The 27,601-nt window shown below is 59.0% G+C and overlaps 5 protein-coding genes across 6 annotated transcripts; 2 read left to right on the top strand and 3 right to left on the bottom strand.

The window, feature by feature from the left end:
- VWCE (von Willebrand factor C and EGF domains) lies at positions 1-5,822 on the top strand. The gene is given in 21 exon segments (XM_059474943.1): positions 1-32; positions 34-52; positions 54-193; positions 195-706; positions 972-1,100; positions 1,443-1,559; positions 1,626-1,742; positions 2,147-2,275; positions 2,375-2,682; positions 2,761-2,854; positions 2,944-3,026; positions 3,225-3,312; positions 3,421-3,506; positions 3,672-3,789; positions 4,172-4,257; positions 4,428-4,524; positions 4,593-4,675; positions 4,826-4,916; positions 5,009-5,091; positions 5,197-5,343; positions 5,346-5,822. Coding segments are annotated over 21 exon segments (3,036 nt in total).
- A 450-nt stretch (positions 5,823-6,272) lies between these two features.
- On the bottom strand, positions 6,273-8,321 carry LOC132074708 (pepsin A-like). The gene is made up of 9 exons (XM_059474673.1): positions 8,266-8,321; positions 8,042-8,186; positions 7,741-7,858; positions 7,511-7,629; positions 7,229-7,428; positions 6,992-7,108; positions 6,780-6,918; positions 6,614-6,706; positions 6,273-6,526 (listed from the first exon to the last, which is right to left on the bottom strand). Exons 1-9 carry the CDS (start codon positions 8,319-8,321, stop codon positions 6,377-6,379), a joined length of 1,137 nt encoding a protein of 378 aa, XP_059330656.1. The 3' UTR covers positions 6,273-6,376.
- Positions 8,322-11,890: 3,569 nt separating this feature from the next.
- On the top strand, positions 11,891-15,362 carry VPS37C (VPS37C subunit of ESCRT-I). 2 transcript variants are annotated; one of them, XM_059474348.1, is made up of 6 exons: positions 11,891-11,936; positions 12,263-12,379; positions 12,953-13,057; positions 13,127-13,298; positions 13,528-13,610; positions 13,858-15,362. In XM_059474348.1, the coding sequence occupies exons 3-6, from the start codon at positions 12,965-12,967 to the stop codon at positions 14,572-14,574; spliced, it is 1,065 nt and encodes a 354-aa protein (XP_059330331.1). In that variant the 5' UTR covers positions 11,891-11,936; positions 12,263-12,379; positions 12,953-12,964; the 3' UTR covers positions 14,575-15,362. The 2 variants fall into 2 exon arrangements, with proteins under 2 accessions (XP_059330331.1, XP_059330332.1); XM_059474349.1 differs by lacking the exon at positions 11,891-11,936 and having other exon boundaries at positions 12,082-12,379.
- A 290-nt stretch (positions 15,363-15,652) lies between these two features.
- CD5 (CD5 molecule) lies at positions 15,653-20,497 on the bottom strand. Its single transcript, XM_059474930.1, has 10 exons — positions 20,452-20,497; positions 19,878-19,916; positions 19,336-19,617; positions 19,193-19,255; positions 18,775-19,074; positions 17,241-17,528; positions 16,938-17,069; positions 16,497-16,550; positions 16,139-16,243; positions 15,653-16,060 (listed from the first exon to the last, which is right to left on the bottom strand). Exons 1-10 carry the CDS (start codon positions 20,495-20,497, stop codon positions 15,975-15,977), a joined length of 1,395 nt encoding a protein of 464 aa, XP_059330913.1. The 3' UTR covers positions 15,653-15,974.
- Positions 20,498-23,078: 2,581 nt separating this feature from the next.
- On the bottom strand, positions 23,079-26,920 carry CD6 (CD6 molecule). Its single transcript, XM_059473904.1, is given in 13 exon segments — positions 23,079-23,285; positions 23,367-23,531; positions 23,680-23,787; positions 23,883-23,963; positions 24,054-24,149; positions 24,234-24,356; positions 24,454-24,591; positions 24,689-24,760; positions 24,848-25,160; positions 25,163-25,527; positions 25,617-25,676; positions 25,940-26,014; positions 26,866-26,920. Coding segments are annotated over 13 exon segments (1,749 nt in total). The 3' UTR covers positions 23,079-23,187.
- Positions 26,921-27,601: the final 681 nt, after the last annotated feature.

Genomic DNA, 27,601 nt, shown 5'->3' with positions numbered 1-27,601 from the left:
ATGGGCAGCGCGCCGGGCTCCGGCTATCCCTGCCTCCCGCTGCAGGAGGGCTTGGCCGGAGGGGTCCCGGCCGGAGGGGCTGGCACCCCACAATTCCCTCCCTCTTCCTGGGTCCAGGGGAGAATGACACTGCTCCCCGCATCCCTGTGCTTCTCCCCACATCCCCGTCTTGCTCCCCGTATCCCTGTCCAGCTGGGGGGCGCTTCTCCCGGCACCACGTGCTGGGATGTTCAGGATGGCTGGGAAGTGATTGTCCCCTCTCTGTCCCACCTTATCCTACCTGCCTCTGATCCGTGCCATGCTCTGCCTCCCGGTACCTGGGCACATCCTGACCGCTCCAGTTGTCCTCCTGTCCTCACATTCCTGGGACCTTTGCGCCGTGCAGGGGGCTCAGGACAGGGTGGCCTCAGGCTCTGGTGTCCCACAGGCGCCGCGTGGGGCCCCACGTCTGCTTCCCAGGCTCCGGCAGCGGATGTTGTCCTGGCTGGATGCTGTCTCCAGGCAGCGGGAAGTGCACCCTGCGTGAGTACAGGGGTCTGGGGGTCTTGTGGGGGTCCTGTTCCCGTTCCCAGAGCTCCTGTTCCCATTCCCAGAGCTCCTGTTCCCATTCCCACAGCGCTCTGCTCCTTCGGCTGCGGTGGTGGCTCCTGCATCGCTCCCAACCTTTGCATGTGCCCAGATGGAGAGCAGGGAATCACCTGCCCAGGTACTGAGGGAAGTGGATATGCTGGATGCCCTTCCCTCTCCACACCATGAATCCCAAGGGATGGAGATGGCCACGAACCCATGGGCACTGTGCCCAACGCTCTTCCTTCTCCATGCCACAAATCTCAGCAGATGGAGATGACTGCGGCTCCTTGTCACCTCTCCCTGGCACTGTCCCCATCCCTGGGGGATCCATGGAGTGAGATGGGAAGCGGGTGGTCCTGGGGTGGCATGGGTACCCCATGAATGCCATGTCCATGTTCTAGAACCACCGGGGACTTGCGGAGAGTACGGCTGTGACCTGTCCTGTAACCACGGCGGCTGCCAGGAGGTCGCCCGCGTGTGTCCCGTTGGCTTCTCCATGGCCGAGACGGCCAACGGCGTCCGCTGCACCGGTGAGTGGGAGTGGTGTATCCTGATGGGAATGATGAGTGGGAGTGGTGTATCCTGATGGGAATGATGAGTGGGAGTGGTGTATCCTGATGGCTGTGGGGAGTGGGAGTGGTATATCCTGATGGAAATGATGAGTGGGAGAGGTGTATCCTGATGGGAATGATGAGTAGGAGAGGTGTATCCTGATGGGAATGATGAGTGGGAGTGGTATATCCTGGTGGCCATGGGGAATGGGAGTGCTGTATCCTGATGGCTATGGGGAGTGGGAGTGGTGTATCCCGATGGGAGTGGGCATCCCCGTAGTGCCCACACCCCAAGTCTGACCGTTCCCCGTGTGCCCCCAGACATCGATGAGTGCCAGAGCGCGGCCTGCGAGGGGACGTGCGTGAACACGGAGGGAGGCTTTGCCTGCGAGTGCGGAGCTGGCCGGGAGCTCTCTGCTGACCGCCGCAGCTGCCGGGGTGAGTGGGGTCCCAGGGGGGCGGCTGGGGCTCCCGAGGGATCCTGACCCTCATCCCAACCCCCAGACACGGATGAATGCCAGGCCACGCCGTGCCAGCACCGCTGCGAGAACAGCGTGGGCAGCTACCGCTGCTCCTGCCGGCCCGGATACCACCTCCATGGGAATCGGCATTCCTGCGTGGGTGAGCACTGGGATGGGGCTCTTCCCATCGCTCCTGGGAGATGGAGGTGGCCCTGAGGTCCTGAACACTGTGCCACACCCCCTTCCCTCTCCATGCCATGAATCCCAAGCATGGAGGTGGTCACTGAGCCCCTGCATGTATGCTTAACCCTTTTCCCTCTCCATGCCATGAATCCCAAGGGATGCAGGTGGCCATGAGCCTGTGGGCACTGTGCCAGACCCCCTTCCCTCATCATGCCACAAATCCCAAGGGATGGAGGTGTCCATCAGCCCTTGACCACAGTGCTGACACCTCATCCTCACCCCTGTGTGGGCCATGCTGAGGGCCCATCCTGGTGCTCTTGGCTCTTTCCTGGGCCACATCCCAGGGTGCAGCACCTCCTGCCACATTCCCTTATCCCTCAGATGTGGATGAGTGCCGGCGGCCTGGCACGCGCCGCTCCTGCCAGCACAGCTGCCACAACATTCCCGGCAGCTTCCGCTGCTCCTGCCGCCCCGGATACCGGCTCAGCGCAGACAGGGTGTCCTGCGAAGGTATCCGTGCCCTTCTCCCGGCTGGAGGAGCAGAGTGGGATGCTCCCATCTCCCTGCCAGCCCCAAGTGATGTCTCTGCCTTCCTGATTTCCTTCCTAGGGTACCCCAAATCTATCCTGGCCCCGTCGCCCATCCTGCAATCCCTGCAGCATCCACCCACCCTTGTCCTGCTCCCTCCTGGCTCCCACCTGCTCCCGAGGGGCTCCCCCTCTCCCCACCTCCCTGTGGCAGCTCCTGGTACCCAATTCCCTCCCTTCTCCCCATCCCTGTCCCCTGAGCCATCCCCACGTGCCATGGGAGCCCCCGGCACCTCCATCCCACCATCCCCTCACTGTTGGCACCGGGGAATCTCTCGGGAGCCCGGCAGTCGCTGGACAGAGCCAGGCTGCCAGAGCTGCACCTGCCAGGTGAGCATCCCATCCTCCCATCCCATCCTTCCTATGGCACCATCCCGACCTGGCATGAGCCACCACATGTCCTGGCAGGGGGGACAAGTCCTCTGTGACACCGTGAGCTGCTCTGTTCCCTGCTCCCACCCGCTTCCTGCTCCGGCTGGGGGTTGCTGCCCCACCTGCACGGGTGAGTCCCAACCTCCTGATCCCCCCCAATTCCCAGGATGGCCCCCCTTAAATTCCCAGGGGGACACCCCTGACCCCAGTGGCTTGCAGGGTGCCTGCACGAGGGGGTGGCCAGGGCAGAGGGCGATGTCTTCTCCCCATCCGATGGGAATTGCACCGTCTGCGTCTGCTTGGTGAGCTGGATTGGGATGGGAGAATCCCCCCTCATCCCTGGGAACCTCCCAGCACTGGAGACCCTTTTCCCTGGAGACCCTCATCCTGCATCCTGGCTCAACCATGGATTGGGATGCTCTGGAGCTGATGACACCCTCCCCTCACCCCTCCGTGGGGAATCAGGGTCCTCTTTCCCAGCCCCACATTCCCCTCCACAGGCCGGGAATGTCTCCTGCCTGTCCCCGGAATGTCCCCCAGGATCCTGCCCCAGCTCCTCTCTGGCTGAGTGCTGCTCCTGCACTCCAGGTGATCCCAGGACCCCTACTCTGGGGGTGTGAATAACCCTGGGCTGGGCTGAGGGTGAGGGAAGAGCTGTGCTTGGCTCTCCAGCACCACTCCTTCCCCTTTTCCCAGAAAAGTGCAATTTCCGGGGACGCACATACACACACGGAGCCCGGTTCAGCCTGGATGGGGACGACTGCACCACCTGTGTCTGCCAGGTGGGTCCTGGATGTCCCCAGGCATGAGGATCCCCAAAGCTGAGAGGCCCCCAGGGATGAGGATCCCCAGGGATACTCCAGTGCTTCCCAGCACCTGCTGGGGGCATCCCAGCTTTGCTCCGGGCTGATGGCAGGGACACAGGTGACCCATTCCCGTGTCCCCAGGGAGGAGAGGTGGAATGTTCCTTCACTCCATGCCCCGCGCTGGATTGTCCCCAGCACCAGCGGCAGCTGGGTCCCGGGCAGTGCTGCTCCACCTGCCGGGACCCTCCAGCCCCTGCCGGTGAGCCGGGATGAGTGACACAGCTGGGAATGGGCAGGGAGGGATGAGGGGGAAAAGGTGAGGGAAACGGGAATGGCATGGCATGGCATGGCATGGGAAGAACAGCTGGGACAGAGGATGTGGGAGACACTTGGGGATGGGGAGAGTGGGATGTTGGGACATTTGGTGATGGGATGTGGGGAAGGGCAGGGCGGGATGAGGGTGGACAGCTGCAGACAGGGATGGTGGGATATGGGAGACACAGGTGGGATGTAAGGATACTCGATGATAGGAAGGTGGGAGATGGGGAATACCTAGGAGCAGGAAGGGTGGAATATTGGGAACCCCTGGGGACAGGAAGGGTAGGTTTTACAGGACAGCTGGGAACAGGGATCCTACCCAGGTTGCTTCCTGGATGACAACGGTGTGGAGTTTCCCGTTGGACAGATCTGGTCTCCGGGCGATCCCTGTGAGTTATGCATCTGCCAGGTGAATGAGAACCTGCTCTGCTTCATTCCCTCTTCCCTATCCCTGCCCCCGCGCACGGCTCCTGCTCCGTTCCCGCCCTCAGGATGCCCGTGGCCTGTCAGGCCCCAAATCCCCCAAATCCGGCGGGTTTGGGAATCCCGAGGTGTCTGTCAGGGTGTTCCCGCCTGCAGGCAGACGGCTCCGTGAGCTGCCAGCGCACGGACTGCGTGGAGACGTGTCCTTATCCCATCCGCATTCCCGGGCAGTGCTGCCCCGACTGCTCCGCAGGTGAGGGCGCGCCCGGAATCCCGGCATTCTGAGCCGCCCGGGGACCGCCTGAGCCCCTCTCCCCGCAGGCTGCACCTACATGGGGAGGATCTTTTCCAACAACGAGACCTTCCCGTCGGCGCTGGATCCCTGCCTGAGCTGCATCTGCCTGGTGAGGGCTGGGCCGGGCATTCCCAGAGGATTTGCGGCTCCCGCCCCGTGGGCTGAAGCCCGGTTTTTGGCTCCGTTGCAGGGAAAAGCTCCGGGGGCGCTCCGGGGCTCCTAACGCCCGGCCCTCGGGGGTCTCTCCCGTCTCTCGCAGCTGGGCTCGGTGGCCTGCTCGCCTCTGGAATGTGCCATCGTGTGCTCCTACCCCTTCCACCCCGAGGGTCGGTGCTGCCCCGTCTGTGAGGGTACGAGCTCGGGCGGGTCCCCAAAATCCCCCTGAATCCCTCAAAATCTCCTCGAGCCCCCCAAAACAGCCTCTGGACCTTGGTCCCTGCAGACTGCAACTACCAGGGCAGGAAGGTGGAGAACGGCCAGAGCTTCATTCCCGAGGGACAGCCCTGTACCCGCTGCACCTGCCAGGTGAGACCTCCCGCCCATTCCCATGGGATGCCCGTGTCCATGGTGCCCGTGCCAGTGTCATTGGATCCCAGCAAGGGCCGGGCTGGCTGATCCCTGTTTTTCCAGCTTGGAGAGGTGAGCTGTGAGGAGAGGCCGTGCCCCCGCTCCTGCTCTGAGCCCCACACACTGCCCGTGGGCTGCTGCCCATCCTGCCAAGGTAATGGGATCCCTGGATCCAACCCCAGGCACTTGGATGTGCCCCCTCCGGACTGGGGGTCTGGGGAAGGAGGTGGGTGCTGACCAAAATCCTCCCTCCATCAGCCTCAGACATCCGGCTCCTGCTGCAGGGCAGTGACCTGTCCCCATCCTCATTCCCATCCTCATCCCAGTCCTCATCCCAGTCCCCATCCTCACCCCCATCCTCATCCCAGTCCCCAGTCCCTGAAGATTCACCCCCTGGCACCCCTCAACACCGCCGCTATCGCCTGGCCCAGCTCCTGCTTCCCACCACACCCCCCCTCGGCCCCTCTCCAGGGATTTGGGGTGCTGGGATGCCCCCTCTGACCACTCCAAGTCCCTCTGGATACCCCTTGGCACCCACTGTGCCCCCCGACCCCCTCTGTGAGGCCACAGCCCCCCCCAGTGCCACGGGCAGCCCTGAGGTTCAGGGATCCCCCAGGAATGAGGATCCCTCCATGGTGCCATCGGACAGCCCCAGGCTCCAGGCGCCAGGTGTGCCTGGAACACCGTGAGGAGGAGGAGGAGGATGAAGGAAAGGAGGAAAAGGGGGTCTGCAGGACCAGCAGGCCTGGCCCTGGGGAGGGAGCAGTTGTCCCCTGCCACCAATAAAGTCACTCTGGTATTTATTCCCTGTCCCCTCATCCCTGCATCCACCAGCACAGGGAGCCCTGGGGCTTGTCCCCTGGGAATTTTGGGATGAGTGGCTTTCCAGGATGATGAGGGCAGTGCTGGAGGTGTTCACCCACCTCACCCTGAGTGGGGTTTGGGGACAGGAGGGACATGTCCTGCCCCAGGTCCCCCAGGCTGGGAGCTCCTCAGGGATGAGCAGAGCCACATCCAGGCTCCCATCCTTGGGGCACAGGGACATCCTTGGCGGGTGCAGCGGAGGGTGGCACGCCACACGCCACACGCCACATTCCCAGGGATGTGTTGGCATTCCTCAGAGAGACACGGCACAGGGGCGCTTCTCCACACCTTTATTGTCCTCGGTGGTGGCAGGAGGGCCGGGAAAGGGACAAGCCCTGCCAGCCACCGAGTTGGGGACAACTGGGATTCCCATCCCAGCTCAGGGCAGCCGGGACAGCCCCACCTTGTTGGTGGCCCTGTTGAAGATGACGTAATACTCCCGGATAAAGACATCCCCCAGGATCCAGAGCTCGCCCTCCTCCGTGGGCACATCCATGCCTTGCAATGCCAGGCTGCAGTACCCATTACTCTGCTCCAAGGACATGGAAGGGGGTGGTCACCAGCTGTTGGATCCCTCCCTCTATCCCCACAAACCCATTCCCAGTGGGATGCTCACCCTTAACACGTAGGCTCTGGGCGGCACTGGGAATTCTTTGCCATTGATATGGAAAATGAGGCTGGGAAGGTTTCTGACAGCCTCACAGCTGATCTGGGGAGGACACGGCAGGTTAGTGGTCATTCCAGCTGGGATCAAATGTCCTAAAGAGCATCCTGAGCCTCACCTCACCACTGGAGCTGGCACCAAGGAGCCTCATGAGGGTGCGGAAGGCCCGGATAGGAACAGCCAACAGAGTGGTTCCTGTATCCACAATGGCCTGGCACCCCGAGGAACAGGCCACCGGAGTCCCGCTGACAGAGACACTGGGAAGAGGGATGCAGAGTGAGCCTGGACTCCCTACAACACCAGTTGGAGGGCAGGGAATACTGGGAATACCTCTGCATGGAGATCTGCCAGTAGGTTTCAGCAGAGAGAGGGATCCAGGAGATGCCTCTGGTGGTGTAGTAGGGATCGATGGCACCAAAGAGGACAAAGCTCCCACCTTCGTCGTCCCTGGAAAGGGAGATCCGTCTGGGCTGGTTCCCAGCCCACCAACACCTCCATTCCCATTGGAAAATGGGGCCAGTGTGAGGGGAAAGGGAGAAATCCTCAGCAGCTTTGGCTGGGATTTACCTGCTCAGGTAGACAGAGAAAAGATTCCTATCCACAAGGTTTTCCGTCATCATGTTGTCGAAGACAGGGGTGGCTCCGGAGGAGGCAATGCTTGGGAATGCCAATCCCAGGATGCCATCAAAGGGGGTGTAGTAGAAAAAATCCCCTGGCTCTGTCTCAGCCAGCCCAAAAATCTGGTTGCGGACGTTGATGCCGGCAACCTGGGAGAAAGGAGAGAAGTGTGGATTGGGCAGGATCCCGTGGGATCCCATGGGATGAGGGGGCTGGAGCTCCTGGCCGTACGTCGACGGTGTCGTATCCCAGGACCCCGGTCATGCTTCCTGTGCCGTAGGCGATGAACAGGGTGTCATTGGTGCTGAGGAACGTGGAGGATTCCGCGGGATTGAAGCGGTTGTGGTTCCCTGTGGGGGTGGGAAGGATGGGGATTGCCTGGGATTTGTGCCTTGGGAAAGATGGGCAGAGCCACGCAGGACTCCCAAAGGACACATTCCAGACTCATTCCAGACACCTACTGCAGGCTGGGCTGGAGCAGAAGACTGAGGGAACCCAGAGGTTGGAGGAGCCGGTGTCGAAGACCACAGTGAATTCCTGAGGTGGGGTCCCAATGGAGATGGTGCCAAAGTACTCATCCTGTTGGAATGGGATTGGGAAGGGGTTAAGGGGATGGGGAAAGGAGAATGGGTAAGGGGCTAATGGAATAACTTACAGGGATGGGGAAGGGACTAGTGGAATGGATAACAGGCCAATGGGATGGGGAAGGAGCCAGTGTCCCCCTGTGCTCCCTGATCCCAGTTCCCAATCCCAGCCCCTCACATCCATGTAGTTCTCCAGGGGCTCCACGGCGATGCCCGGGAAATACTTGGCAGCCAGGTTGTAGGGATGCTGCTCCAGGTAACTCTCCAGCAATCCCTGCTCCCGCAGCCTCTGCCGCAGCGACTTCATCTTCCTCAGGGGCACCCTGCGGACAGGGACTGGGATGCATCACTGGGATCACCCCACATCCCACATCCCTGTTTTGGGGACCCCCTGGGGCTCACCTGGTCTCGAGGCCCTGGGCCAGGCCCACCAGGGCGAGGAGCAGGAGCAGCTTCATGGTGGGAGCTCACGGAAAATGTGCCTCCGATCCCGGCCCCACTCCTTATATCCTGGCTCCGGTGTTTGGCCGGAGGCCCCGATAAGAAAGGCAAACTGCTCCTGGGATGGTTATCAAAATGTCCTTAAGGGGGGTGGGAATGTCAAGCCAGGGGATCCCCATATTCCTGGGGGGATTCAGGCCACAAGTATGTTGGGATGGGCAGGAAGCACTCCCGGTTATGCTGTGGGAGCTGGTGGGAATGCAGGGTGGTTTGGACCCTGAACCCTCGAATTCCTTGCTGGAGGGTTTGAGCCAGACGCTCCCAGGAATGGGGCAGGCACAGCTTCCCTGGGAATTCCATTCCAAGGAATGACTCACCACCCTCTCAAGGAAGAATTTCTTCCCAATATCCCACCGAAACCTGTCCTCTACTGCTAGGAAGCTGTTCCCCCTTCTCCTGTCACTCCAGGTCCTTTTACAAAGTCCCTCTCCAGCTCTCCTGGAACTCCTTAATGTGCTGGAAGAGACTCCAAGGTCTCTCCAGGTCCTTCTCCTCTTGCCAAGGCTCCATGAAGGATTTTCAGGCTGCCAGGTCCAGATTTTCCATTCTGGGAATCAGCCAAGGCTGTCTCCTTTCCAGCCCCCTACAACATATCCCATCCTCCTTTATTTTTTCCTCAAGGATAATCCAGTGCTCCATCCCTTTTCTCCCAACATTCCCCATCAAGGTTCTTCCTCATCTCGCTCCCCCAGTGCAACCTAGCATGATGCCCTCAGATTCTTTTATCATTCTGAGCTGGGATGGGGCTGATTCCAAGGGAGGAATGCCAGCTGCAGCCTCAGGGAGCCTTTGATCTCCTCCAGGACAAGGTGACCGTTCAGGAGCCAAGGATCCAGCACGTGGTGACGTGACCGAAGCCAAGTTGCCCAATCCCACTCCTGTGACCTTCATCCAGAGCTTGGCTTTCCCCCAGCTCGTCCCAGTTTTCCCCCAGTTCAGGGACTTTGCATGTGGGAATGGAGTGACAGGAGAAGGGGAATGGCCCCAAACTGGAAAACAGGATATTGGGAAGAACCTCGTACCTGTGAGGCCTTGGAATGGATTTCCCAGAGAAACTGTGGCTGCCCCATCCCTGGAAGTGTCCAAAGCCAGGTTGGGGAAACCAACCTGAAATGTGTCCCTGTAGATTTTGGAGTTACCAAGTTTTCCTCCTTTTTTGGCCAGAATAGTAGAGAAAACAAAAATATTAAGCTTTTCCAGAGCTATTTATCCATTGAATTCCCAGAATGGACATCCTTAGGGATCAGGATTCCTGTTTTCTCAATGGGGAAAAAAAAAACCCACATTTGCCCAATTATGGGAAGTTCCAGGACAAGCTTACTGTGCTGCTGGTAAATCCCATCCAAGCAGAACAATGGATCCAACAGGGATGGATTTTAGGATGGATGATACCCACAGAAGTAAGAAGCTGTGGAACTCAGGACTGGGGGAAAAAATGGGAATTGCTATTTAGCACTAATTAAATCCAGACTAAAATCCGGGAGGATGGAAAAATAACCCCTTTTAGGGTGTGAGATGGCTTCTTTCCTGGGAGAGAAATCCTGGATTTTCCTGACCTTGGTGGGGAAATGGAGGGCAGGAGATGCTGGATCCTGGAATAATCCATCCCGGTGCTTGGGAGCTCTGTGGATGGGAGCAGGTGGCCTCCCTGCCACAGCTCTCCTTGGCACCAGAGGGCACCACAGCACGCCGAGATCCCAAAAACCCCCCGCTGGAAAGATGGATCTGGAAGCTTTCCCTCCCTGTTGATGCAGCCGGGGCTGGGTGAGGATTCCCAGGCAATAAACCCCTCCCAGAATTTAGGCTTTTACCGGGAAAATTCAGATTTTTAAATGTCATTTTTGATGTGGAAACACCCCTTGGGATGAATTTAACTTTCATGGGAATCACCCTCCGGATCAAACGGGGATTTTCAGGCTTTTGGGACATCGAAACTCGTTCTGACAAAACTTCCTTAATTTTATCTCTGCAGCCTCCCAAAAAATTCCCCTTATGGAGACAGAGCTTTTCTTGGAAATGGATTCATGAAGTCAACTTTTCCAGGCCCTGTTCCCAGTTTTTCTTGTCCCTTCCCTCAAGGCTTTTATCACACGGGTGCTTTATCGGAGCTGTCAGATGAAAGGAGGGAAACTTGACGCTCCTGAAGTGTCAAATTTCCAGGACTGGATTAAAAATATTTGATTAACTTATCAAGGAAGCCCAGGGATGTTGGCTGATCCTTGTGGGAATGGAATTTGGCAGAACAGGACCTCAGGGTTCTTTTCTGACTTCAGGTCACCTTTTCCTACCTGCTGTGCGTGATTTTGGCTGGGATTAAGATATCATCCAAGGGAAAAAAACATGTGGAACCATCTTTTGTGGAAATTAAGGATATTAATAAGCAGCTACTGGAAATATCCTTCCAAACCCACCTGTTTATCCCAGACTTATTTCTGGATAACACTTTCAAATGGGTATTTTTCCATTTCTTCCGTGCAAATCCAAACACAATTTTCCCCTCTCCTCAAACCTTGTTTTAATATAAAATGTTAATTAAACATTTTCCAGCTTTTCCAGGTCTGTGGAAACCGTTCCAAAAGCCTGGAAAATGTTTTTTTCCTTTTGGCAAGCCAAGTCCCTTTTCTTTCCCATGGCACTGGGAGTTTGACCCCGTTATCAGCCACGCTGGGAACAAATTGCCCTTGATTTCTCCAGAATTATTTGGGATCATATGACTCCCATTTGTTCCACAACAACTCTCAGGTGATGGGGTCAGAGGTGCCTTTTCCAGATCCCAGCACTTCTGGAACAGCTGGGTGACCTTGCCCACACTTCCAAAGTCTCCAGAAGGAGCAGAAATCATGGAGCTCTTCCCCTGCCCCATCGCTACTTGGGTTTTGGCAATGTGGAATTCCAGGTGGAAAAGTGGAGCATTTTCCAAGCATGTTTTGAAAAATTTGGGTGATGGGACTGGAGCTTTCTCAGGAATACTCCTGTGTCATGAAAGGAGGAGCTAACCAGGTATTCCAGAGGAATTTGCTTTGATCCGCCTGGAAGAACCCGACATTTTCTGAATTTTTGGGGATATTGCCGAGGTCTGTATGTGCTTCTTAAACCACTTCCAACCTGGCCTCGGACACTTCCAGGTATGAAGCAACTGCAGCTTCTCTGGGCATCTCGCTTTGCAACCCTCACAGGGAAGGAAATATTCCCGATCTCCAACCTAAACCCGCCCTGTGGCCATGCCGAGCCTTTCCCCCTTTCCCTGTCGCTCCACGCCCTCCTCCAAAACCCCTCTCCAGCTCTCCCTGAACGCCTTACAGCCCGGAAACACGAAGGATATAATTCCTAGAGCAGCTACAGCTCGGGGAGAGCCCCGCGGGTAGCCAAAGAGCGATTATTGATTAAAAAATGCCATTAAATTGATGCGTGCTCCTGCCCCCCCCAACATGGCGGCACTGGGAGGAACCATCCCCTTCACGCCCGAGGTGGGGGGGGAGCACCCCTCCCGCCCCTCTGCGTGGCTCCGCCCACTTCCGGTTTTCTCCGGAAGCCGGAAGCGGCGGCGACCGGAGGGTCGTGGTGGCGCTTTGGTGAGTCCGGGAGAGGGCCGGGAATGGGAATAACGGGAATAACGGGAATAACGGCGGGATAACGGCGGGATAACGGTGATAATGCCGCTGCTCCCGCCACGGAGTTCGCTGCAGCCCCGCAAGTGGGCAGCCTTTTGCGTCCAGTTCCCTGAGCGCCTGTGGATGCTTCCCAGACCCCACCCCAGGCTTTCCCACTGCCACCGTTCCCTCTTCTCCTTCTTAAACTCCATGAAAGTTCGCTGATACCCCCCTAAAAACCCAAATCAGGTGATTTCTGCCCCGCACCTGCAGTGCGGGATTTAATTCCAAGTTTTTCCCTCGGACAGGTTCGTCTGGACCGTGGGTTGGGCAACCCTGAGCCTCAGCGTGGCTGTTGCGGCATTCCCGGTGAAATATCCTTGGGATGAGAGGTAGAGGAGCTTGGAGTGAATAGGACAGCGCAGGTGTGTTGTGTTTCCTTGGTTTTTAGGACATTTCCCACATTATTCCATCCCACCTCTTGGAATTTACACCACACACGGGATACTTCCTAAAGATATCAGACAGCTGGGAATACTCGTGGTGAATCATGGATGTGGTGCAAGAAGTCCATAATTTCCCTGATCTTTTTGTTAATTACACTGAATTCGGTGGCAGGAAGGTGGAATGAGATGATCCTGAGGTCCTGCCCAGCCCTGTGGGCATGGTGGGATATGGTCAGATCCCAGTTTCCTTGGTGGGATGGGATGAAGGCTGGAATGAGGTGGATTCTGGAGTGGGATGAAGACATCCAGCTGGAATTTGCAAGCTGGGGCTGTGGGTGGAGTTTTCCTTGAAAAAACACCACGAGAGACAGAGAATTCCACCCAGATAGGCTTGGGAGAGGGGGAAAAGTCGTTTCCCAAGCAGGAGTTAGTGGGGATGGTTAATGGAACCCAGTGCAGCTGCTCCAGGGGCTTTAACCACCGTGGATTTCAGCTGGAAACCTGTTCCCAGTTGGACCTGGGAATTGATTTGCCTCTTTTCCCACATCCCAGCAATCTGGGAGGATGGACACGCTGAGGAACCGGACAGTGGAGGAGCTGCGGGAGCTGCAGGAGGATTCCCAGGAGATCGAGCGCTTGGCTTTGGAATCCCAGGAGGTTTGTGCCAGCAGGTGGCCCCGGGGTGTCCTTGTCCCCTTCCTGTGCTCACCATCCCGAATTCCCCAGGTGCAGGAGCTGCAGCTGGAAAGGGAGATGGCCCTGGCTGCCAACCGGAGCTTGGCCGAGCAGAACCTGAAGTTCCAGGCGCCGCTGGAGACGGGGCGCAGCGACCTCTCCAAGAAATACCAGGAGCTGCAGGAGCTGGCTGGGAGGTGCAGGGAGCAGAAGGAGAAGCTGGGTGAGCACTGGCATCTTGGCCCAGGAGGGATTCTGCTTCCTGGAAAACTGATATCCCTCTTTTTTCCAGCAGCCGGAGAGATGGAGGATGTTATTCCTCTCGGGTTTCCCTCCTTCCATCAGCAGTTCCCAAGCCCTTTCCTGTGGGCTCTTTGCTGGTTTTTCCATGGTTTCTGTTCTGTGATAGTGATTTTTCCTTGGTTTTTCTTTCCCCCCTTGTTTTTTCCCAGAGAAATTCTCGGCAGCGCTGCAGCCTCAGACTTTGCTGGATCTCCTCCAGGTGGAAAGCCAGAAGATTGAAGAGGAATCTGAGGTGAGCTTAGGCCTTAAATCTGTTGGAAATTCCAGTGATTCATCCTCAGAAGACTTACAATTTAACCCAGTCCCTAAAATCATGGATTATCTTTGGAGTCTGCTGGGTTTTCTCCAGAGAACTTGGATCCATCCTTGTTTGTGTGTGGGAGAGACCTGAATCGGGATTTTAGGGAAGAGGAGCAGAGGGATGCAGGGCTGGAGTGCAGGGATGCAGGAATGAGCCCGAGGCTGTTCCTCTCTTGCAGAAAATGGCTGAGAAGTTCCTGGAGGGGGAGGTGCCCCTGGAGACATTCCTGGAGCAGTTTTCTGGGATGAGGAAGTTGTCCCACCTGCGCCGGGTCCGAGTGGAGAAGCTGCAGGAGATCGTGAGGAAGTCGGAGGGATCCCAGGAGCGCCCCAGGGACTCTCAGCCTCCTCGTCCTCCTCCTCCTCACGTTCCCACGGATCCACCAAAGCCCTTCCCATCGGGATCTCCAGCCTTCCCTCTGCCCTACAGCCCGGCTCCAGCCCTTCCTCCCGGCCCCACTGCCCACGGAGCGCTTCCTCCCGCCCCTTTCCCGGGATCCCCGGGCACCGTGGGACACGTGGCTTCCTCCCAGCCCAGCTCCCAGCCCTCCTTTCCCTACCCTCTCGCTCCAGCTCCCGGATATCCGGCGGCTTCCGCTGCTGACTCTGCACCAGGCTATCCCAGATCCACCTCGGGAGGCTTTTCCTGGTCTCCATCCCGGGGCCCAGCACAGCCCTTGCCCTATCCTGCTCCCCAGCCCTCTCCTCCCCCTGCCGGACCGGGATACTCTCCCTACATCCCACCTGGACCAGGGAGACCGCAGTGTCCGTACCCCACTCAGCCCCCTCTCCCGAATTTCCCGATCCCAACGCAGGCTCCCTATCCCGGGCCTCCCCCACCCTTTGGATACCCCCCACCTCCGAACCCTCAGCGTCCTACCTGGCCTGGATACTAATCCAGGACTTCTGGGGAGCATCCTGTGCTGATTCCTCCTTTTTTTGGGGACTGAGGAAGAGGAGGGATTGCAGTGTTGCTCCTGGATCCGTCGGTGCAAAGGAATTACACGGGATAAGTCACGGCTCCGGAGGTCGGAGCGAGAGGCAGAGCCAGACCAGCAGAAATCCGGAGAGGAGAAACCTCCAGGGGAACCTTGGAGCACCTTCCAGTGCCTAGAGGAGCTCCAAAAGAACTGGACAAGGACTTGGACAAAGACTTGGAGTGATGGGATAACGGGGAATGGCTTCACGCTGTCAAAGGGTGGGTTTAGGTGGGATTTTGGGAAGAATTCTTCACTGTGATGGTGATGAGACCCTGGAATGAATTTCCTAGGGAAGTCATGGCAGCTCCATCCCTGGAAATATCCAAGGCCATGTTGGACAGGGCTTGGAGCAAGTGGAAAGGGATTGGAAGTGGCTGATCCCTAAGATCCCTTTTCACCCAAAGCATTCCAGGGCTGTCAGTGGGAGTTGGTGATTCCCACCCGGGCCTGGGCAGCCTCCAGTGTTCCCGACCTCCCGTGTGGTTTTTCAGGCTCCTCACATCTCCCTTCTCAGGAAACACTTGGAAACGGAGGGAATGACAAACGATGGAAACGGGATTTGCTTTGCTCAGCACTTTATCCTTCAAATCCTGCCTGTATCCCTTTAAGTTATTTATAAGGAACGGTTACTAATGGACTAGGATGAGGGATTGATGGAAGCAATTCCATCCCTGGGATTAATTAGAGTAATAAAACTGGATGAATTAACTGCACTGTGGAGTCATGGCCCTGGTTACTTTGGGAAGCAACGGAACATCTGGATAAGGATTGATCCCTTTATCCCTTCCTGGCATCCAACTTCCTTGGGATCTCATCACTGAAATCTTTCACCCCCTCCCAGAAACATCTTCAAGCCTGCTTCAATTCCTGCTTTTCTTGCATTTATCCCTGGGATAAAAACCAGGGAAAAAGGAGTTTCCCTGTCCCACTTTTCCCTTCTGACTGGGGGTTTGGAGTCACACTGGAATAATGGAAGGAAGAGGACAAGGTGTAATTAGTACAAAACCCCAATTTTATTACAGGTATTTGTTATTAAATATCTCAGTCTCATTCTCAGTATTCCCACCCTTGCATCCCTATCCTTTATCCATCATCCCAGCTCATTGTCTTGGTTTGGAGAAGCTGGTGATCCCACTATTCCAAAGGGATAGTGGGAACCTCTTAAATTCCTATAAATAGCTTTAAAAAAAACCAAACAAAAACCTCCTTTTCTCCCGTGAGGAGGGTGGGAAGTGCTCCTGGGAGGATGCTGGAATGCTGGGATGCCCCCAAAGCTGAGGTGGGAGGTGGGATCAGCTCCTTTGGGAAGCAGGGAATTACACCCTGCGGGCGGAGTGCAGGTCATAGTCACTGTCTGAGGAGTTATCCGGAGGGTTGGAACGCCGGCACGCTGCTTCCAGAGCTGTGGAGAGCACGGATACCCATCACTGGATGCACATCCATGGAAAAGGAACGGGGAGGAGCCACTTCCAGCACTGACCTGGGTAAGCAGAGAGCTGGGAGCTCTTTTTGGGGGGCTGAGCGTAGTCGTTGTCCCCTCCCTGTCCCCGAGGCCTCGGAGCGGTGCTGGAGCGGTGGAAGGACACTGGAGAAGACAGCAGGATTGGGATTTTGGGGTTGGAACACCAGCTTGGAGGGAGCAAGCCCACCCGGGAAGGGGTTGAGTAAAACTGGTCCCTGCTCCAAGCCCGCATCCCCACGGTGAGTTATATTCCAAAAGGAAGTGAGATCCAGGGCCCTTGTGCCAGGATCCAGGGGGGAACAGCTCACCCAGACCCCAGATCCATCCCCAGGAACTCCAAACCCCATTCCCAGCTCCCCAGCCAGCAGCTCCTCACCTGTCTGGTTGAGTCCCGTGGGGCCGATCCACTGGCGCTGCTTCTTCTTGGAAACTGAGAGAGAGGGGGAATTGTGTCTCCAAGGATCTTCCCGACCCTTCCTCCAGCTGCCTCCCCCCCCCTGCCAGCCCCATATGTCACCCCCAATAATCCCCCCCTTCCCAATAATCCCCCCCCTAGGATCCTCCACCTGCTCTTTTGTGTCCGCTTGGAGCTTAATCCCTCTTCCCGCTCCCACACTCCATGTGGGACAGGCCTGGGGACAATGGGGCAGGTCTGGGGATAATGGGACAGGGGGATCCGTCAGGCTGAGCAGCCAAATTCTGCCCCAAGGAGTTTAGGGAAGCATCCATGGAGCTGCCAGCTCTGAGCCAGCACGTGAGGATGGTGGAGCGGGAGAAGGAAGAAAAGAAGGATGAGGATCCTGAGGTTGTCCCCTACTTCTCTTCATCAGCTTCCGATAGGCAGGAGGGCCACAGATCAGGGAAAGGATGAGGAAAAGCAGCAGGGCCAGGCAGATGCTCACGACGGTTCCAGCAGATGTTCCCGTGGGAAGCGGCTTTGAGTCCTGGCCTGGAAAGAGCAGGGGTGTCACTGGATGTGTCCAGCCGGAGGTTGGTGCTGAGATGTGAACATCCATTACCCCGCCAGGAACCCAAATCCCACGTGGATTTGGTCCCCCCCATCCCTGCCCGTTCCATAGGAGCGGGAATTCCGGCTCCCAGCACGTATCACATGGCTTACACACAACTCTGGTCCGGGAGCAGCTCCGGCTATTCCCAGGCTTGGGCTGGCAGAGGTGCAGGGGTTCAAGCCCACAGGTGACTCCCGTCGAGGGAGGCTCCCGGATTGCCGTGCTGGAGGTGAGATTCCCACAGCCCAGCTCCCGGCAGATCTGCCGGCCGTGCCTGTCTCGCTGCGCTGCTCTGGACTCACATAGATCCCACCACTGTCCCTCATGGAACACCTGGATGTCCCCTTCGCAGGGCGTGGGGCCGGCTGCCAGCCTCCGCAGGGCCCGCGGCTGGGAATCTGGGAGAGAGAGCACATCCACAGGGAGAGGGGTTGGATCCACGGGGAGAGGGGTTGGATCCACGGGGAGAGGGGTTGGATCCATGGGGAGAGGGGTTGGATCCACAGGGAGGGGCCAGACCCGTGGGGAGGGGGTGAAATCCACGAGGAGAGGGAGGAGATCCGTGGGTACAGGGAGATCAGACCCATGGGAAGACAGGGAGCAGATCCATGGGTACAGGGAAATCAGGCCCATGGGAAAACAGGGGTCAAATCCATGGAGTGGGGTCAGAGCTACCAGGAGAAGGGAGTCAGATCCATGGAGATGGGTCAGACGTGTGGGAAGAAGAGCCAGAACCACAGGGAGAGAGGAGTTGGACCCACAGGCAGACAGGGATGATATCCACAGGGATACTGCTGTCACATGCTCCTCCTTCTCCCAGCACCAGCTTCTGGCACAGGGATGCTCCCGGCATCTCCCCTCATGCCACAGGGACTGAACCAATCCAGGCATGGAAGGGCTTTGAACTCTTCCCATGGGAAATGCAGCATGGAAGCCAGCTCTGCCAGCTGCCACAGCCCGTTAAACCCCCAAATCCCACGGGATTCCAAGCTGGGCAGATGGCAGGACTCACAAGGAGCCTGCTCTGAGCTTCATGGCTTGGCTCCCTATGCCATGCAGCTGGCACAGAGCTGATTTCCAGGGAAACACTCATGGAAAACGACAGGGAGAGGCCTGTGGCTGGGAGATGCTCATGGCAAGGGAAAGATGCTCTGGCAGACATGCCTGTAGCAGGGAAGAGGCTCATGGAAAAGAAGGGGTATGCCTGTGGCAGGGAAGATATCCGGGGACATGCCCGAGGCAGGGAGATGATGAGAGCATGGAGATGCCCAAGGCATGGAAGGTGCTCAGGGAAATGCTCGAGGCAGGGAGATGATGGGAGCATGGAGATGCCCAAGGCATGGAAGGTGCTCAGGGAAATGCCCGAGGCATGGAAGTTGCTCGGCCTGGTGCCTGCCAGTGTTCCCCACCCCAGCTGGAATTTGGGATGCTGCCATGGCCGCTCTCCCTCCTCGGCACTGCCGGGAACCGAGATTTCCTGTTTTGCCTTCGCACCTCGGAGAGGAAGAGCAGGAGTGGGTGGATGGGGCCCATGGGGCCGGCTGGGATGGGGCTGGTTCTCGGTTCCGGGCCCCAAAATGCCCCCGGGGTATCCCACCGGGGCGGAGGAGCAGGGAATGGCGGGCGCTCCAGGCCCGTTCTCACCTGAGCAGGTGATGAAGGCGGGCGCTTTCCCCCGGGAGCTGCTCCTGTTGAAGCAGTCCAGCAGGGAGCGACTCCCGCAGGATTCCACCGCCTCCCACCGCACCGGCAGGTGGATCCCTGGGTCCGGCTCGCCGTGGCCGCTCCCAGCGGTGCCGCAGCGCAATTCCTGGCAGATGAGGGTGACCAGATGTGTCCAGGAGCGCGGGATGCTCGCCACGGCCCCCCACAGCCCCTGCTTGTGCAGCTCCAGGAAGCCGGAGCAGCTGAAATTCCCGTCCACCAGCCGCAGCCTGGGGGGTCCTGGAGAGGGATTGGGGATGGAAGAGGAAGTGTTATGAATTGGGATGGCAATTTTCCCACTATTTAGCGGGAAGTTCCCAAATTTGAGGCTATGGGCTCCTTGGGATGAGGCGCTTACCCGTGGGCTCCGGGGTGGTGGTCGGGGGTGTGGGTGGGGGCTTGGGAGTGGTTTTCACCGGCTCTGGAATGAGAAGAGAGGGGCCACGTGGACATGGATGATCCCTAGGGATTGAGGTGGCCGGGCTGGGGGTCCAGGCTCACCTCCACAGGCAACAATGACGTGATTTGTGCAGTTTTCCAGCTCCCATTGGCATTCAGGCGGGGAACTGCACCTCCTGGCCAGACTCTGTAGCCCTTTCCCACCGGGAATGTTGAACTCCAAGGGCTCAGAGGTCAGGGGGCCGCACTCCAGCCTCTGGCAGATCCAATCCAGGTTGCCCCTGCTCACGCTCTCCCAGCAAATCGGTCTCCACTGGTTTTCCCATTTCACCTCCAGTATCCCAGTGCAGTGGCAGCCTCCTCTGGTGAGTCTCAGGTTGGATTCTGTGGGAAAACACCAGGAAAACACCATCATTGGAAGCTTTCCTTCCTTTCCCAGCAGGTTTTCACCCTAGGAATGATGGAAAAGCCCCTGGTGAGGGCCTTGGGAAGCAGCGCAAGGAATGGGAGCATGGAGGGGTCGAGGGAATGTGGGGGCCTGAGCTGGGACCCCGCGATGCCGCTTCCGGATGATGCAACTCCAGCACCCGCCATGCTCACGGAGCTCTGGAGGCATTCCCAAAGGGCTGCTCCCAAATTCTCACCTCCAGGGATCCGGGTGGCTCCTCCATGGTCGGGGATGGCTGCAAGAAAGAGCGGAAATGGGGCGTCAGTCCTGCATCCCACCCTGCGGACCCGAGCCTGGGAGAGCGGCTCCGCTGCTCACCCCATTCACGGTTATTTTGAGGAAAAGGCGGATTTTGTGGGAAAACTGGGATTTTTGAGGAAGGAAGGTGATTTGCTGCCTCCCCACCTGTCTGCTGGGGGATTTTTATGGCTGAGAAAAGACGAGGGCCCTGCAAGTTACCGCTAATCAGCCCTGCTCCTGGGTAGAATGTTCGGGAATGGTGCCATGAAGACGGAGGGAAGGGCGGGAGCTGTCAGGGAATGAGGATGTGGGGATACCTGGCTGCTCTCAGCACCACTGGCTCAATCTTGGGACCCTGGGGACCCCCAGGGTGATGTGGGCGGGGGTTTGGGGGTCACCAGGGCGCTTTCCTCCCCAAGCCCCAAACTGTGCCTGGCTCAAGGTGCGGATCCCGCCCGGAGCGGGAGAACCGGGAGGGCTCTGCCGCGGGATCTGCGCAGTGCACCGAGGTCAGGGTGCCCGGTACTCACCCCACATTCCCAGCAGGAGGCACAGAACGGGCAGCCGGGCTGCCATGGGCTCCGCTGGTGCCATGGGGGGCACGGGAGGCTCCGGGGGCTGCGCCGCCTCCGCTGCCCGGCCCGGAGCAGGCAAGGGAGGGGGCCCGGACAGGAACCGTCTGTTTTTCCTCCCTCTGTGGTTTTTTGACGTCACCCCTGGGCCCGTTTGAAGACTCTGTTGCCTCCCTGGGTCCCGCCAAGCACGAGAGGAAAGGGGTGAGAAAAGTGTGGGGCTCAGCCCCCACCAGATCCCCGGGGACTCTGCAGCTCTGGGAAGGGCGGTAGTGAATATATCCAGTGCCGAGGGAGATCTGGGGGTCCCCAAGCCCCCCAGGGTTACAGAGGAGTTGATGCTCATCCTGGCATCCCCCAAAATCCTGTGATTACCCCCAGGAATGGGATGGGGGAAGGTTTTATGCAGGCACATCCCAGGCTCTGGCATTCCAGGGACACCCTACACCCCTGCAAGGACACGTGGGGCACCAGCGGTGCTGGACCCGGCCAGGGCAGAGGCGTTAATTGATTGTGCCCTAATTAAATGCTCTGAATCCAGGTCAGGCATGCTAATGAGGCAGCTGTTTTCCATTGACTCCGTGGTATTCCTGCTGGAAGGGGAGATGGATGGAACTTCTCATCCCATCCTGCTCCAGCACCCGTGGATGCTCCAGTCCCCAGCCCTGAAGTGGTCTCTCAGCATCTGGGTGCTGCCCATAGCACCCAGATGCTGAGATCCCATCCCTGTTATCCCAGGGATTCTGCTGATCCTGATGGGAACAGGCCCTGTTGGAATATCCCACATGGGGGTCCTGGACCTGCCCACCACCCACTTTGGCTTTGAAAATTCCCTGGAAAAGGGGCGCAATTCCCATGCCTGCTCCCAGGATTCAGTGGAGGGTCTGCAAGCTGCAATCCCCCAAAATCAACCTGAAATTTGGGATTCGCCTCAAACATCCCAGGACTCTGTGCCTCTGGAAAAGATCCTGTTATCCAGGGGTGTGTGATCCCCGTGGATATGGGGTGCTTGGGGCCCAGCCCTCCCCTCAGAGCCGTGACTGCCTCTGGAGGCCATGAGATCCCAGGGGGAGGATTTGGCTTCGGATGGAGCCTCCGCCTTGCCTCGGGCGCTGCGAGTCAGCTCAGCATCCTGAGCGTGCCGTGGCAGCTCGGGATGATTGGAATCCCTTCCCGGAGGGGGGGGTTTGGGGGGCGCTGGGAGGTGCTGACAACGCTGCCAGCCGTGAGGAGCCTTTCAAAAAGCAGGAGCTGCCTTTGAGCGAGCGGGAAGGGGTTGTCGGCTGTCGGCACGCTGCTGGGATCATAATGATGAGGAAAAGGGGGATTTTCGGGGCGGGAGCAGCTCGGAGGAATGGTTGGCGCTGATGAGGCTGTGAGGGGGTGGAGGTGACACCTTGGCTGGGTTTTCAGCTCCAAGGGCACTGGTGCCCTCAGGATGTTGGTATCCCCAGGGAATTGGTGCCCCCCAGGGCTTTGGAACCTTTCAGGGCTTTGTTATCCCCAGGGAATTGCTGCCCTCCCTGGAATCAGCGCCCTCAGCACGCTGCTGCTCCTCTGCACATCGGGATCCCACCCAGTGCATCCACACCCTGAATTCTGGGACCCCTCCAGGGCATCAGGACCCCCCGCAGTTCATCGATCCCTCCAGGCTTTTCCATGCCCCAATCCCAGCGATCCCGGCACCATCACCTCCCTCCCAGCCCCCCGGCACCGGAGCAGGGCTGGGGCACCCCCCGTGTCCGCGGCGCTCGCAGCCCGCGCCTCGCCGTGCCCTTTGTCGGGGTTTTGCTGCTATTTTGGGATTTCCTCCGTTGTTGCGGCTCCTTTGTGCGGGGCCTCTCGCTCACAAACAGCTGGAGGATGTGGGGGGGCCCACATTTTCCACTTGGGGTGCAGCTGAACCCCGACCTGCTCCTTGGGGAGGCAGAAATCCGATGGCAGGGCTGGGGCGGGAGCAGCCGGCTTGGGATGGGATGGGATGGGATGGGATGGGATGGGATGGGATGGGATGGGATGGGATGGGATGGGATGGGATGGTTGGCAGGGAAGGGGCAGAGGGGTCCCAGTCCCAGGGTGATGGGTGGGTGTGTGCCCCCTCCCAGCTGGGAGCACCCCAAATCCCAAAGCTGGGATGATGCTTGGCTCCAGGAAGCTGCTTGGCTCCAGCTTCTTGCTGGGATCTGGATGGATTGGGAGGTGCTGAAGGGTTTGGGGGCTGTATCCCACCCTCACAGGGCACCATCCCATGGATTTGGGGTGGCACCTCAGTGGCTTCCTTTTCAGCATCTCTGGAGCCTTTCTGGGCAGGATTTATGGGCAGCATGTTCCCAGGATGGGGACTGTCCCAGAAGGGTGTAGGCAAGCTCTGGGGGGACACATGGGACTTCCATGTCTGCCCTTCCTGCAGTTTAATTTCCACCCCTGGTGCCATAGAGCTGGATCAGGGCCCTGCCTCCCCCTTCCATGCTCCTGTGGGCTGGGAGTGGGTTATTTGGTCATCTCTGTGTCACTTAGTGGACAAGTGGGAGCACTTGGTGGTCCTGCCTCACTGTGGGGCTGGTGACACCCCTATGGACAAGGGACACGGTGGGAAAAGCTTTTAATGGCAGCACAGAGGAGATGACTGGAGAATTCTGGAGGAGAAAGCCGGAGAATTCCAGGAGATTCGGCCTCTGGAGTGGTGGGGCAGGCTCAGTAGGCAGAGTCCTGGATGTCGTCGTAGTCGCTGCCCTCGGAAAAGTCGGGATCCTCCCCGTGTTCCCCCGAGGGATAGGATGGATCTGACCAGCCTGCAGAGACAGAGCCCATCAGGAGGATTTGGGCACGCCTGGAGATCCCTGTGTGCCCCACCAGCAGCGCAGAATCCTCACCTGGATGTGGGGAGGGGTCTCCGGGGGGCTCCCTCTCCTGCACGTTCTCGTACCACTCCCCCGAGGAGGTGCTGGAGCTGCCGTCGGGATCGGGATCTGCCGGAGCCGCAGGTGCCCAGGGCTGGGAGGGCGCTGGGGCGGGCGCTGCCGGGGGAGCTGGGGGCGCTGGGAGGAGCAGAGTCACTGGCTGGCACTGCCCAGCCCTGCTCCCACTCCCTGGGGTCCCGTTCCCTCGCTGAGGCTGAACCCATCCATCTTCCCATCCCTGGGGTCCCTCTATCCCTGCTCCCATCCCTGCTCCCACACTTCCCACCTGTGCTGTAGCCATGGACAGCTGGGGGAATGCTGCCATTCCAATAGGGCTCCGTGGATGAGGATGAGCTGGAGGAGCTGCGGAGTGGGGGGCCCGGCCTGGCCGGCTCTGTGGGAACAGGGGCATCAAATGTGGGAGCAAAGAGATTGGAAAAGGGCATGGCCACCCTTCAATCCATGGGATAGACCCTCCTTGTGCCATACCATCCGCAGGCAATGGCTCCATCCTCTCCTGGCTGGGTCTCGGAGGGAGGAGATCCTCCCTGGGATGCCGGCGCAGGGAGTCTGTGGGAAGGGCAGAGGGGTGGGAACATCCTGGGTGACAGGGATCCCGGGACAGGGCCTCAGGGATCCCAGAGAAAGCGGGATGCTCACTGTAGAAGGTGGACAGGGCGATGGGAGGCTTGCTGCTGAACTCATAATATTCCGAGTCGGAATCAGAATCCTTGGAAATGGCTTTGACCAGACAGTCTGGGGGGTGACAAGGGGATGTGGCATCTGTCACCAGCTGGCACCTCTGGCCCCACAGCCCCTGGGGGGACCTGCCAGACCCACCTGATCCTTTGGGAAGGCTGGTGGGAGCCTGCCTGTAGTCGTTGGGGATCCCAGAGGGTGCGTTGGGGCTCTGGGAGCTGTGGGTCACCAGGACTGGCATGGGAGTTCCCAAGGAGGACATGGCTGTGGGGAGAAGGGGATGCACACACTCCATGGCTCAGCTGAGCCCAAAAAGTGGGGATTGTGTCCCAGTTCCATGTCCAAATCCAGAATTCCTTACCACTCCTCTTCCTCAGCCTCAGCAGGGCAGCGGAAAAGGCCAGCACGGAGAGCAGGAGCAGCGCGGCCAGCACCAGGCACAGGACAAAGAGGAGACTGTCCACCGGTGGTGTCCCCAGGGTCGGGGTCCCCTCCTCGGCTGGGACAGAGAACGGACACAGCTCATCCCACACGAATCTTACCTCCTGGGAATTGTACCCTGATCCCACGGAATGGCCGAGGGCTCGGACACTCACCCTGCAGGACAGTGACATTCCTGGGCGTCACCTCAGCCACTGTGGGTGTTGGTATTTCCAAACCCTGGGAGCCTGGAAAGAGCAGGGACAGAAATCAGATGCTTGGGAGAGAGCCGGGCCCAGGCCGTGCCTCAGATCCCATCGGGAAGGATGCGGTACCATTGCAGATGACCCCGGCAGCCCCGGATTGGTAACAGGGCGCGGATTTGTTGAAGGTCCAGCGGCACTGTTCCAGCGAGGGCTGCAGGCTCTCGCACATGTACGTCATCTTCCCGGGGAGCGTGTGTGGGAAGGCCGGCCGCTGGAGCACATCCCCGCATCCCAGCGACCGGCACAGCACCGCGGCCTCCGTGTCATACCAGGTGCTGTTACACACCGTGCTCCAGGTGCCTCGGAAAAACACCTCCACCCTGCCGGCACACGCATCCCGGCCTCCGGAGAGCCGCCACTCCTGGTGCTCTGCGGGAAGAGCGCGGCGGTGAGGATGCGCCATGCACACCCCCAGCTCTGGAATGTTCCAAACCCACCTGAGCAAACCACGCCGGCGTCCTCCTTGTGGCTGCAGTCGTGCTCCGTCGTGGTGGCCGGGCATTCCCAGAGGTGCCGCTCGTGTCCCTGGCATCCCACGTCATCCCGCAGGATGGGGCCGTGCCCGCGGCCGAAGGCGGCGTTGCCGGGGGCTCTCACGGCGCGGCCGCACCGCAGCTGGCGGCACACCACGTCGGCGTCGGCCATGTCCCAGCCATCGTCACACACCGTGCCCCATGTCCCCTCCTGCTCCAGCTCCACACGGCCCTCGCAGCGGCCCCGGCCACCCGCCAGCCGCAGCGCTCTGGGAGCTGCGGGATACACCGGGAAGGGTGAGCTGGTGTCATCCCAGAATCCCGAAAAGTGGGTGTAGGGATGTCCCTCACCCTCCCACACTCACCTGGAGTCACCGAGGTGTTCCCTGCCGGAGTGCTGGGAGGTTCCGTCGTTTCTGTGGGGACTGTGGGGAGAAAGGACACAGGGATGAGGAACTGAGTCCCCCAGGATTCACAGTTTGGAAGGGTGCATCCCAAACCCACCAAAATGTGCCCAAGAGGATTCTCCCAGCTGTGAGTGGCACAGCGGGAATGCCCCCGGGCTCTGGTCACGGAGCTGCTGCATCCCAAAAATCAATCCCTGTGTGCCCCAGGAAGTTTCTCAGGGCTAAATCCTGGTGTGGGATCTGCTGGGAGAATTTGGCCTTAAATATGGGAATACTGGGACACGACTCAGCGGTGGAAGAGCTGAAATTTGGGACGCCATCCTGCATCCATGTTGTTCCCGCCTTCCGGTTCATCCCTGCAGACACAGAGGGGCTGGACCTGTCCATACCCACCTGCCTACACCCATTCCAGAGCCACAGGTGAGTGGGTGATCCAGTTATCCCTAAAAATGCCTCATTTGGCTCCTCCAGGGGGAAGGACTCAGCCCCAGAAGTGAGGCATCCACTTGGGTGGGGTGGGATCCACTGGGGCTGCTTGGGTGGGAATCCTGGGAAGAGCCACCAGAGCTGGTGCAGTGTGGATTGGGGTTACAATGTTCAAGGAAAAGGGCTGGGGTGAGGGGAGAAGGTGGGAATGAGCTGCTCCAGGTGGGGACGGAGGTGTGACGAGGGCGGAAATGGGGTGATGGGGTGATGGGGCCACTTCCTGATCAATTGGAGGCCTCGAAGCAGCTCCTGGCAGACATTTTGGCAGCCGAACAATCCCAAATCCTGCCAGGGTGGGGAGGACAGGTGGCATCACATCCCAAAACCATCCAGGGGGTACATGAGAGACAGGATGGGCTTCAGGCCCTGAGTGTCACCCTGTTCCCAGAGGGATTGTAGGTGGAATGGCTCTGAGAGCACCTTTAGGGGCTTAGGGTCCTCTTCTAGGGGTTCCCAGGGTGCTTTTTGGGGGATCCAAGGGGACCTTAACATTTAGGAGAATCCCCAAGCCTTAGGACATCCTTTCAGAGCATCCCTTTCCCTCTGAGTGTGTTGAGGGGCAGCATCTCCACCACTGACACACCTGTTGGGGACCCCCCACGGCCCCCAGTGCTCCCCCTCCCAGACAGGTAACAGGTCCCCGACCCCCAAATCTGTGGCTCCACCACCTCAAGGTCCCAAGAGAGCGACAGCAAGGGCCAGGATGGGGACAGTGACGTACCTCGTGCAGGTGCCACAGCAGAGAGAGCCACCAAGAGCAGGCAGAGCCCCCCCATGCCATCAGCGGGGCATCCCCATGGGATTCAGGGCTCTGGGATTCAGGGGTCCCCCTCTCAGCAGCCTGGGGACGTGGCTCGGCCGTGCCCCTGCGCTCCGGCAGCTCCGGGACTGTGGCGGTGGGCAGGAAGCCGACTCAGTGCTCTGGGGTGGAGGAGGTGATGGGGTGGCTCCATCCTGCCCTGGCGGGGAGGAAGCAGGGTTTTGGGGAGCCCAGAGACCCTCTGGGGCACGGGAACCTCGTGGGTCTGCTGCTCCCAGCCCGGGGGTCACAGATCTGGCAGAGCCATCGTGATCCACAGCTCGTTTGGGCCTCTGGGTCGTGGATTTGGGGTGGCGGCACAGGGGGCTCGGGGCCTCCTGAGGTGTGGGACATCTGTGGGGTGATGAAGAGCCAGGAATTCCCCTCTCCTCCCTGTTTTTTGGAGTCAGTGTTACCTGCAGCTCCACATCCTGAGCGTCTTCCAGCACATGCAGGACCACCCCAGAACCCTCCAGGAATGTTAGGTGAGGGAAAGGCTGGAATTTCCACGGATGGGAGGTGGGGCATCCCAGGAGACATTGATCCCCACCGTGGGTGAGGGCTGGGATCCAGCTGGACACCTGGGGGCCCAGGATGCTGGGAAGGGGGGGCAGGACTCTAGTCACCCCATCTCAGCAGGGTTTTGGGAAGCTTGGGG

Source organism: Ammospiza nelsoni, chromosome 6, assembly GCF_027579445.1.
Source record: "Ammospiza nelsoni isolate bAmmNel1 chromosome 6, bAmmNel1.pri, whole genome shotgun sequence".
In the NCBI taxonomy this organism is placed as follows: domain Eukaryota; kingdom Metazoa; phylum Chordata; class Aves; order Passeriformes; family Passerellidae; genus Ammospiza; species Ammospiza nelsoni.
Note: the sequence above shows the minus strand (reverse complement) of the source record. Positions and strands in the feature narration are given on the sequence as shown.

Excerpts from the sequence above, each read along its gene's own strand:
- LOC132074708 (XM_059474673.1), bottom strand. The coding sequence starts at position 8,321 with ATGAAGCTGCTCCTGCTCCTCGCCCTGGTGGGCCTGGCCCAGGGCCTC. Across the intron at positions 8,187-8,265 it reads GCCCAGGGCCTCGAGACCAG|GGTGCCCCTGAGGAAGATGA; the intron begins GTGAGCCCCAGG and ends CCCTGTCCGCAG. Across the intron at positions 6,919-6,991 it reads TGGCAGATCTCCATGCAGAG|TGTCTCTGTCAGCGGGACTC; the intron begins GTATTCCCAGTA and ends CCCTCTTCCCAG.
- VPS37C (XM_059474348.1), top strand. The coding sequence starts at position 12,965 with ATGGACACGCTGAGGAACCGGACAGTGGAGGAGCTGCGGGAGCTGCAG. Across the intron at positions 13,058-13,126 it reads TGGCTTTGGAATCCCAGGAG|GTGCAGGAGCTGCAGCTGGA; the intron begins GTTTGTGCCAGC and ends CGAATTCCCCAG. Across the intron at positions 13,611-13,857 it reads AGATTGAAGAGGAATCTGAG|AAAATGGCTGAGAAGTTCCT; the intron begins GTGAGCTTAGGC and ends CCTCTCTTGCAG.
- CD5 (XM_059474930.1), bottom strand. The coding sequence starts at position 20,497 with ATGGCAGCCCGGCTGCCCGTTCTGTGCCTCCTGCTGGGAATGTGGG. Across the intron at positions 19,075-19,192 it reads CACCACCCCGGAGCCCACGG|GACCCCCCAGGCTGCGGCTG; the intron begins GTAAGCGCCTCA and ends ATCCCTCTCCAG. Across the intron at positions 16,551-16,937 it reads TCGGAAGCTGATGAAGAGAA|TTTCCAAGAAGAAGCAGCGC; the intron begins GTAGGGGACAAC and ends CCTCTCTCTCAG.